Source organism: Pelophylax lessonae (assembly GCF_965119305.1).
Source record: "Pelophylax lessonae genome assembly, chromosome: 3".
In the NCBI taxonomy this organism is placed as follows: Eukaryota; Metazoa; Chordata; class Amphibia; order Anura; family Ranidae; genus Pelophylax; species Pelophylax lessonae.
In genome coordinates this window covers 466,648,415-466,659,985 of record NC_138770.1, presented here as the reverse complement: position 1 = coordinate 466,659,985, position 11,571 = coordinate 466,648,415, and the positions used below count along the sequence as shown (strand labels likewise).

Sequence of the window (11,571 nt, the reverse complement as noted above, 5' to 3'; positions counted from 1 at the left end):
GGCCCCTCCGCATGTGGAGCTGGTCTGAGAGTAGTGCGGCTCTTCCGTGTGTGTCCCCTCAGTTCCTGGGTGCGCCCCTCTGCCCGTTCGTGGTGGTCGGGGGCGCCTGGGGGCGCTGGTTGGGTATGCCGCACCTGGGGAGGTCTGTTGGAGGCTGTCGCCCCCCTCCCCCTGTGGTGAGCCCCGACCTGGAGCCCCCTTGGGTGGTGTTGACATCCCTTGGGACTCACGGCATTCGGAGCTGCCTGAAGCGCATAGTACCCGGCAGGCCGCCCCTTACTTTATTTTCGTTGACTGCTGGTATATTGCACTATTGTGTGTTGATATGTGTTGCTCCTTTCTTACTGTTACATGTACCACGATGCACTTATATGCCCCCTGTGGTATGGCACTGTTTGGCCGTTACCCCTCCCCACATTTTTGTTGTTCTTGTTCATTTTTTGTATTTCTGTTAAACTAAATAAAGATTTATAAAAAAAAATAGGGAATGTACAGTGCGGAGTGTACTGCGGTGGGTAGTAGAAGGTGTCAGTAGGGCAGTGAACAGTGCCAGAAGAGCAGTGGATGGTGTCAGTTCTTGTCAGTTTTTAATTTTTTATGTATTTATCTTTTTACAATTTAATTTGTTTTTAAGTTTTTTCACAATGCTTTTTTGGGAGGAGAGGGTTGGGGCAGTGAAAAGTGTTGGTAGGGCAGGGAAGGGGGTGGGGATGTCAGTAATTTTTTATTTTTTTACAATCTTATTTTTATAATATCTATTTTTTTTTTTTTTTAATCAGCCCAGTTGGTAGGCTTTGGTGAGATATCAGGGGTCTAAACAGACCCCTGACATCTCCACTTTGAGACAGAGAATAGGACTGAATCCTGCATCCAAATTTCAGACTACCTGAAACCCGGACACAATATTCAGAATGACTATGTCTTCCTAGCAGGGTTGCTGGCTGCAGTTGTCTAAGCCAAGAGTGTCTGTTACACTCTCTTTTAAACTGCCCAAAGCCAGCACTAACAGTCCCCCCCCCACACAGACACACAGATGAGAGAGAAGAGAGGGCTTGCTCTGCACCTCTTCCTCCTGCCCCTACCCCTCTGTGTCTGCCCACCCGGTGCCGTACCTCAGAAAAGGAAAGTGGGGCAGAAAATTTGAAGCCCAGCAGTTGCAGATACATCTGGATGAGAGGTGCTGACTGCCAAAGGGCAGAGGTGGGGGACTTGAGCCACATGACTTGACTTAAGTCAGACTTAAGTCACCAGTTTGAGGACTTGAGACTTGCTTGACTAAAATTAATAAAAGACTCGACTTGGCTTTGACTTGGTTTTTATGACTTGAGACTTGAATTGACTTGAGACATGTGACTCGAAATTACTTTACTTTTTTAAGTTATTAAATATTTGCATTTTCTCAAGATGTGTTAAAGCAAAATGAATGTGCCTGTTATGTTTCTGACACCACAGTCACTTAAAACACCTCAGTGTGTTCTGATTTTTAGGACACTGGCTGTTTAACAATGGAAATACTTAAAGCGGAGTTCCACCCTAAAAATTATTTTTTGCTTGTCTGCTTGCTTTAAAGTACCTGAAAAAGAATTGGGTAATGACATTTTTTTTTCTTTTCACTTACCTTGTTTTTAATGAAAATATAATTACCTTCCTTTCTCTTGCTCCCTCTGTGGATACGGCCACCGACGTCACTTCCTCCTTGGCATTGCGTCCTGGGAGATGAGCGTCATCAATCCCAGGATGCAATGGGAACGGCCGGCCGCTATTCAGAATGTCGATCGCAATCTACAGCGCATGCGTGAGATTGCAATCGGCATTCTGGGTAGTCGGTTCCAGGAAGAAGGACACACTGGCTTCAGACTCCCACAACAGAGATGGCCGCGCTCTGCAATCAATTTTAAAGGTAGGTATTTATCTTTATTTGTTTACTGTAATGACCTGTAATGTGGGGTTAGTGTTAGGGTAATTAGGGATAGATAAGGATTAGGGGGGTATTTTTATTTTAAAAAGTTGTATGTGGCCGCAACTCCGCTTTAACATGTTTTTAGTGACTGTGGTGTTGAAACATGACCAGACGAAGGATTTTGAACTGTTTGGGCATTCAAAGCGTTTCTTTAATATGCCAAGAAAAAAGCACTAAGCAGTTTTGTTAATGTTGAAAATAAAACAAAACCTTTCCTGACCACTGACTTTTAACTGATTTAAAGGTGAAAATTGGGGTAGATCTGTATTTTGACTTGCTTTGTGACTTGATCAAAATAAATGACTTGACTTGCTTGACTTCTAGCAGGGACTCGACTTGACTTGCTTGTTTTTCGCCACAGTAACTTGGGACTTGCTTGAGACTTGAAGGTTAAGACTTGAGACTTGCTTGTGACTTGCACATGTGTGACTTACTTCCATGTCTGTCAAAGGGGTGAGTGAGCTCACGTGACATCCATCCCTGTCTGTGACTGAATAGATAATTAGCAAAACAAAATGGCAGACTCTGTTTTTTTATATATGTGATGTTCACGCAGGGCCGGTGCAAGGATTTTTGACTACACAGGCAAGGTGTAATTTGGTGCCCCCCCCCCATTCTTCCTCCCGCTTCACCCCCTCCCATATGGCATACACTTTATTTGTGCTCCATTAAGCTATAGTGGTTCCGCATGCATGGCACAAGAGACGGTAAGAGACTGCAGAAATGTTACAAGAGACAGTCAGAGACTGCATGCATGGCACAAGGGATGATCAGTGTCTGTATAAATGGCACAAGGGATAGTCAGAGACTGTATACATAGCATAAGAGACGAATAGAGACTGCATACATGGCCCAGGGGGTGGTCAGACACTGTGTACATGGCACAAGAGACGGTCAGAAACTGCATACATGGAACAAGAGATGATCAGAGACTGCATGCATGGCACAAGGAATGATCAGAGACTGCAGACATGGCACAAGGGATGGTCAGAGTCTATATACATGGCACAAGAGGCGGTCAGAGGCTGTATACATGGCACAAGAGACAGTCAGAGATTGCATACATGGCACAAGAGATGATCAGAGACTGCATATATGAGAGACAAGTGATGTGTTGGGCGCTTGTGCCGATGGATAAGACCCGCACTGAACTGTAGATGGAATGGAGGGATGTTGATCCTAATGTGGCAAAATCCAATGTTGGTTCCTGAAGGCAGCACTGTGAGCAGGCAGAAGCCGGAATCCCGCTGGCACATATGTAACAAGAAAAGACAGGCGCCACTCAGTAATGCAACCACGATTTATTATACAAAAAACATAGCACACTTACATGAGAGTAATGTATGGGCTTCTCCTGTTAATTCCTCAACCCCGTGGCATGGCGCTCTCTTCCTCACAGCCGGACCAGCAGCCGGGAGATGACGCCTCCGGCTGTGAGGAAGAGAGCGCCATGCCACGGGGTTGAGGAATTAACAGGAGAAGCCCATACATTACTCTCATGTAAGTGTGCTACATTTTTTGTAAAATAAATCGTGGCTGCATTACTGAGTGGCGCCTGTCCTTTCTTGTTAGAGACTGCATATATGGCACAAGAGATGGTCAGAGACTGTATACATGGCACAAGTGTTTGTCAGAGACTGCATACATGGCACAAGGGATGGTCAGAGACTACATACAAGGCACAAGGGATGATCAGAGACTGTATAAATGGCACAAGGGATAGTCAGAGACTGTATACATGGCTCAAGAGATGGTGAGAGACTGCATAAATGGCACAAGAGATGATCAGAGACTGCATACATGGCACAAGAGACAGTCAGAGGCTGTATACATGGAATAAGTGATTGTCAGAGACTGCATACATGGCACAGGGGATGATCAGAGTATGTATAAATGGCACAAGGGATAATCAGAGACTGTAAACATAGCACAAGAGACGGTCAGAGACTGCATACATGGCACAAAAGATGATCAGAGACTGCATACATGGCACAAGGGATGATCAGAGACTACAGACATGACACAAGGAATGATCATAGACTGCAAACAGGGCACAAGAGATGGTCAGAGACTGCATATATAGCGCAAGAGACAGTCAGAGACTGCATACATGGCACAAGGGATGGTCAAAGACTGTATACATGGCACAAGGGATGGTCAAAGGCTGTATACATGGCACAAGAGATGGTCAGAGACTACATTCATGGCACAAGAGATGGTCAAAGACTGCATATATAGCACAAGAGATTATCAGAGACTGCATACATGGCACAAGAGATTGTCAGAGACTGCATACATGGCACAAGAGATTGTCAGAGACTGCATACATGGCACAAGGGATGGTCAGACACTGCATACATGGCCTAAGGGATGGTCAGAGACTGTATACATGGCGCAAGAGACACTCAGAGACTGCATACATGGTACAAGAGATGATCAGAGACTGCATGCATGGCACAAGGAATGATCATAGACAGCAGATATGGCACAAGGGATGGTCAGAGACTATATACATGGCACAAGAGATGGTCAGAGACTGTATACGTGGCACAAGAGACGGTCAGAGACTGTATACATGGCACAAGAGACGGTCAGAGACTGTATAAATGACACAAGAGATGGTCAGAGACTGCATACATGGCACAAGAGATGATCAGAGACTGCATACATGGCACAGGGGATGACCAGAGTCTGTATAAGTGGCACAAGGGATGGTCAGAGACTGTACACATTGCACAAGAGACAGTCAGAGACTGTACACATGGCACATGAGATGGTCAGAGACTGTATACATGGCACAAGAGATAGTCAGAGACTGCATACATGGCACAAAAGACGGTCAGAGACTGTATAAATGGCACAAGAGATGGTCAGAGACTGCATACTTGGCACAAGAGATTGTCAGAGACTGTATAAATGTAACAAGAGATGGTCAGACACTGCATACATGGCACAAGAGATTGTCAGAGACTGCATACATGTCACAAGAGATGGTAAGAGACTGTATACATGGCACAAGAGACGGTCAGAGACTGCATACATGGCACAAGAGATTGTCAGAAACTGTATAAATGGCACAAGAGATGGTCAGAGACTGCATACATGGCACAAGAGACGGTCAGAGACTGAAGGCGTGTCACAAGAGACGGTCAGAAACTGCATATATGGCACAAGAGATTGTCAGAGACTACATACATGGCACAAGAGATTGTCAGAGACTACATACATGGCACAAGAGATTGTCAGAGACTGCATACATGGCACAAGAGACAGTCAGAGACTGCAGGCATGGCACAAAGGATGGTCGGAGACTACATACATGCACACGGGGTGGTAAGAGATTGCACACATGGTACACAGGGTGGTCCGAGATTGCATACATGGCACACGAGGTGGTCAAAAATTGCATACATGGTGCATGGAACGGTAAGAGATTGCATACATGGCACACGGGGTGGTCAGAGATTGCATACATGGTGCATGGAACGGTAAGAGATTGCACACATGGCACATGGGGTGGTCAGGGGTTGCATACATGGCAAATGGGGTGGTCAGAGATTGCATACATGGCACACGGGGTGGTCAAAGGTTGCATTCATGGCACACGGGGTGGTCAGGGGTTGAATACATGGCACGCGGGATGGTCAGGAGTTGCATACATAGCACACGGGGTGGTCAGAGGTTGCTTAAATGGCACGCGGGATGGTTAGGAATTGCATATATGGCACATGGGCAGGAGTCAGGACTGGTACAATAATATACACTTGCTGCCTCACCTTCCACAGACATAGGAAAAATAAATCTTTGACCACTGACTGTGCTGTACACCACTTCAAACCACACTCCTCCTCCTCCTGTGCCTTCTGCTGGCTTTGGCCCTTCCCCCTGGTCTCACTCGGCTCCAGGCTCCTCCCCTGGCTGCCTCTCTTCTCACATGCTCTAAGACCCTCGTTCCTGACCCTCCCAGCTACTGCCCAGGTAGGAGGGATTGTTTTTATTTTTTCATGATCCAGTCATCCTTCAACCTTGCTCGAGGGCTGAAGAGAAAGGGGGAGGTCTTAAGTATTTCATAGTCTCACACTGTGCTGCAGGCTACAGCTGGCAGAGGAGAGGAGGAGGAGGAAGACTCGTGCAGCCGGCAGGGCAGGGACAGTGGAGCTGTAGTAAGGGGATGCTGCGAATGGAACAGGAGGTGAATTAAACAGCGGCCGGGGCTGTGCGGCGCAGCCTCCTCCTGTCAGTGTACTAAGCTGGGCTGAGTACAGTGCGAGCAGGGCCGACTCCTCACGCCTTATGCAACTCCTGGGGAGTCCCTTGCTTTGGCGCCCCCCTCTCCTAGGGCCCTCAGGCGGCCGCCTTGGCTGCCTTATGGCTGGTGCCTGCCCTGTGTACACGCTTACTTGGACTTAGCAAACAGGCATTAGACGGGCGAATTCATCTATCGCTAGCGAATAAAAAGGTTTGATTCCTGAAAGTTTGAGGCCAAATTCAATTCCATTTCTGGGCTTCAAATGACTATTTGCTGTTATACCCCCCTTCTCTCTTCTGCCTCTTAGTGAGTACACTAAGGTAAATTAGGGTTCTCCGAGTACCCCTTACATAGAGTTCCCCTTTATACCAGAGGCTGCAGTGTCCCCCCTTACATCAGAGTCCTCTCCGTACATCAGAGTTCCCCCTAAATCAGGGTTCCCAGAGCATGCCTTATGTCAGAGGCCCCAGAGTTCTCCCTTATATCAGAGTCCCTCCGTACATCAGAGTTCCCCCTAAATCAGGGTTCCCAGAGCATCCCTTATGTCAGAGGCCCCAGAGTTCTCCCTTATATCAGAGTCCCCCCTTACAGTGTATGGGAAAGCTGTAAGTTTAGATGTAAAAGTGGAACACTGTGAATTCAGATGTAAATGGGAAACTCTGTGGACTCTGATTTAAGGGGGATTCTTATAAATATTTTCATGTGATTAGAAAAGGTATTTCATCGCAAAATATAATATGCATAGATTATACTATAAAAATAAAATTGCCGTGCACTGCTAAAGTGTTCGGGTTTGACTAAAAGAAAAGGTGGTAATCCTAATGGCTATCCTCATAGGATCGTGTACTACAATTACTGCACTCTCAGGTACTATGGGCAGTATCTCCCTAATGCCAAAGCCTGCCATCGGCCAAACATGCAATTATATGTCATTAATTGGGTGAACAAAAACTGGTGCCTCGAAATGACATTTTACCAAAATATAAACGACGTCAGGCTTCTATTATATAACAATTGTCACGCTTGCGCAGTAGACACCCGTCCTGTTCCGCCTGCATCAGTCATGACGCAGAACTCCCCGGAGCTGGTCTCGTGGTGGCTCCGTACTGCGCATGACTGACTCGGCTGATCTCGCGGTATCAGCGGAATGACAGGCTGGGCTGTACGATCAGCTGGACGCCGGGGATCTCTGTGTGTGCTCCGGTCTGCTGAGTTCTGGAGACCGGCTTCGTCCCTGTGTCCTCCCTGGGAGCTGGCAGGTAAGAGTGGCATGGCTTGGAGGAGGTTGGCTGTGTGCTGTCACCGTCCTGGGACTTTCTCTATATACCGTGCCTTATGGTTATTCTTCTCTAAAGAATGCATTTCTCCACTGGGCGCTTCGTTATTATTTAAATCGTGCAAAATAAAGTAAAGATCTAATGGATCGTGTGCTGATTGAAAGCTTGGACATCTGTCTGTGTGGGCAGAGGATAGATGACAGATTACAGTCTGCTGATACACCTCCTACTGTATATATATTCTTCACCTGCTTGATTCATCTGCTATAGCTTACAGATCCAAATTAAATAACACACACACACACACACACTTATATAATATATATATGTTTTTTATTATTAATATATTATTTAAAAAATACAATTCTTATTATTATTAATAATAATAATAATAATATATATGTACACACACACTTTTATATAATATATATGTTTTTTATTAATACATTATTTAAAAAATATAATTCTTATTATCATTATTAATTAATATATATATATATATATATATATACACACACACTTATATAATATATTTTTTATTATTAATATATTCTTTATTATTACTATTATTATTAATAAATGTGTGTGTGTGTATATATATATATATATACATACATACATACATACATACATACATACATACATACATACATTTTTTTTTAATTATATTATTTAAAAAATACAATTTATTATTAATAAAAAATATACACACACGTGTATGTATATATTGTGTGTGTGTGTGTGTGTGTGTGTGTATGTATAAAAAAAAAAAAAATATATATATAGTAAACCCCCCTCCATTGCGGGGGTTACGTTCCGGACCCAGCCGCGAAAATTTGAAAATCCGCAAAATAGAAAAACGCTATTAAAATGCATTGTAGGCATGTTTTTTTTTTTTTACTGTCACTGTACGTGTAAAAGCATTTTAAGGTCTTTAAACACACTTTTTAAAACAATAGAAACTCATTTAAACACAAAAATATTTCATTTTTAATGATTTATATAGTAAAATAACATTACAAAAAGAAAAAAAAACGCAATATACCGGGACCGCAGAAACTGAACCGCGATGGAGCGGGGGTTTACTGTATGTATGTGTGTGTATATATATAATACTTTTTTTTTTTACCTGTGGTTGTCATTGGATCAGTGATCAGTGTCAGTTGTAAGTTTAGTCAGTGGATCCCTGCTCCCTGATTGGTTATTGATCTCCACCATCCTTGCTTTTAGTCCTTTCTCTCCTGTAGTGATCAGTGCCTGTAGTGTCATCGGTTGGTACTTGAGGTGCAACTTCTGCAACTATGTATTCCTTTTTTACGACTCTGGCAGGAATAATGATGACCATACAATTAAAAAAGTCATGACTTATTTTCCCATCAATTTAGATGTGAACTGATTTCATTTGAGTCTGGCTCTTGGATATATTATATTGAGGAATATATGAAAAGAGTCCAGCACTAAAAGAGATATGAAAAGGGTCCAAATCTATAAATGACCATTGATAGAGTAGAATCTCCACCCACACCAGCTTCTGTGAGATAGATGCGTATGCATGCTCAGCACCACTGTGAAGGGGCAAGCCTGCTTACCAGAAACAGTAGACCCTCAAATTATAGACGGCTCTAAATCAGCATGATTACAGTCTATGCCCAATAGAACATTCAGGCTTCAGCTGGTTCCCAGACAACCATCCATCAATGCAGACTACTATGGTATACGTGACTCCGAGGCCCCTTTGAGAGAGATAAACCCCTCCAGAGAGAGCAGCCGAACCCTCAGTATTAATCTCCGGGAACTTTGTTCGTCCCAGGTAATTTGAGTTCCTCTGACCCTCCTGGATTTCACCCCAGAGTCCTTATATTGAGACCTTAGTGGAAACTATCTGGCACGGGAGTGTATTTGATTACCTTGCCCTATATGTGACGGGTGGCATATCACCTGAGTTACATCCCATTGGCCAGGCTACGCACACTTGGTTTCTTATGTTTATTCATTTTTCTACTTGGTCCAGCAGTGTGTGTGTGTGTGTGAGCAGCTGCTGTTGGTGACTTCACAACGTTGTCTTTTTCATTTTAAGAGGTGGAGGTCTGTCCCTTTTTAATCATTTATTTATTATTATTTTTTTTTTCCTCTTCCTTTTTTATTAACTCTGATTTTCTTGTATATTTAACGTTTCAATAAAGCCTTGTATTTGCTGCCTGGTCTGATCAGTATTGTCCTTTTGGGTTCCTTTCAGCCCTGGTATGTAGAGCAGATTCAATCAAACTGAGTTGATTTGCAAGGGCGGAAAATTATGGATGGATTTGTATTGCCCGACAACCATGAGACATTGGGATACGGTTTATGAATATAATCATATTTTGATCAGATTATGAAAATACATGGTGGAAACAGATGTAAACAATAATTTACGATCATAACTTGAGATAATTTCTGAGCCCCGGTTAACACTGTCACATTGCATGTGATTCGTACAAGGAATCACACTCCTGTGAAAATCACATGCAATTCTGTGCAATCTGATTATCTGTGAGATCTGATTATTTTGTATGGCTAAAAATAGCAGCACAACTGTTTGAAAAAGTTGTAGGCACCCTCCCTTTTTTTTTTTTTTTTTTTTGCTGCACTGGAATCGGATCGCATGGGTGTTAATACCAATGTGCTCTTATTCAGGCAAACGCACTGCCTTCTGCAAACTGCTTTTGGGGTGGTAACTTTTAATTGACACCTGTTGTAGATTGCAGGAAACGCAGCGATCCCTGCTCGTTTTTCCACATTGCATCAGTGTGAACTAAAGCCTCGTACACACGCAACGATTATCGGCCGACCGATCGGCCGTCTTTTGTCCAGTGTTGTTGTGTTGGTTGAAATGTGCTCTAGACTGCACACAAATTTTATCGGCCAACAAAACCAACTTCAGAAGTGATGTCTTGTGCTGGTTTACTTTCCGTGTGTTTTTTTTTTTCTTCTCTGAGCATGCCCAGTCTTGCTCATCAGATTTTTGTCTGCCGAAATCTGTACTGACTGACGGAAAATCAGCCGTTGTGTTGACGGCCAACAAAAATTTTATAGCCTGCACACCAGATTTTTTTTCGGCCGAAAAGTCTGAGTTGGTTGTCGAAAGCATCATACTAACAAGCCGATCTAACGTTGGCCGAAAATTCACGGCCAACTATTGATGCGTGTGTACCAGGCATTAGCCTCATCTATTGACTAAATCCAGCTTGTTGTTTATCATTTGAATGGGTTGTGAACTATAGATCAATTAGTCCTATCGGATGAGCATGATCAGGAAATATATGAATTGTTTTTGTCATTGCACACTACAGTCTGACTGTACAGTGTCCCTAAAGCTGGCCATACATTATACATTCTTCATATACAATTTTCCATTAGATTTACCAAAACCATGTAACGTAGGGTTAAACCTAAACCCTTTCAATTTGCATGCAATCAGACAGGCCCTTGCACTACATAGTTAAAAGTACATAGTTATTTAGTGAGGTTGAAAAAAGACATCAGTCCATCCAGTTCAACCTATAATATGTGTGTATGTGTTTGCTACTAACCGTACATTGTATACCCCTGTGTGTTGTGGTCTTTAAGGTGCCCATCTAATAGTTTTTTGAAGCTATCAATGCTCCCTGCTGATACCACTGCTTGTGGAAGAGAATTCCACATCCTTACCGCTTTGACAGTAAAGAACCCCTTACATAGTTTAAGGTTAAACTGTTTTTCTTCTAGTTTTAGTGAGTGGCCACGTGTCGTATTTTTCAACATTATACCTCATCTGCCATGTAGTTGCCCACCCCATTACTTAGTTCAGGTCCGCTTGTAAGGTTTCCACATCCTGCATAGAAGATATTTGCCTGCTTAGCTTAGTGTCGTTCCGCAAATACCGAGATTTTGCTCGATATCCCCTCCTCTAGATCATTTATGAATAAATTAAAAAGGATTGTTCCCAGGACAGAACCTTGGGGGACCCCACTTTCCACACCCGCCCAATCCGAGTACTCCCCAATAATCACCACCCTCTGGACACTCCCCTGGAGCCAGTTCTCTATCCAGGTACTCACCTTATGGTC

General features: G+C 43.5%; 2 protein-coding genes across 2 annotated transcripts in view; one reads left to right on the top strand and one right to left on the bottom strand.

Annotated features, from left to right (window-relative positions):
- Positions 1-402: 402 nt before the first annotated feature.
- LOC309550583 (uncharacterized protein) overlaps positions 403-11,571 on the bottom strand; it is a gene marked incomplete at both ends in the record, with an annotated part of 30,521 nt that continues 19,352 nt past the window's right edge. The window contains one exon of the mRNA XM_082250928.1: positions 403-456. Within this exon, the coding sequence (XP_082107054.1) occupies positions 403-456 (54 nt within the window). The remainder of the gene's footprint in view (positions 457-11,571) is intronic.
- The window catches only part of LYST (lysosomal trafficking regulator), a 409,773-nt gene continuing 405,535 nt past the window's right edge, over positions 7,334-11,571 (top strand). Inside the window, exon 1 of the mRNA XM_082252534.1 lies at positions 7,334-7,468. The gene's annotated coding sequence lies outside the window, so the exon portion shown is untranslated. The remainder of the gene's footprint in view (positions 7,469-11,571) is intronic.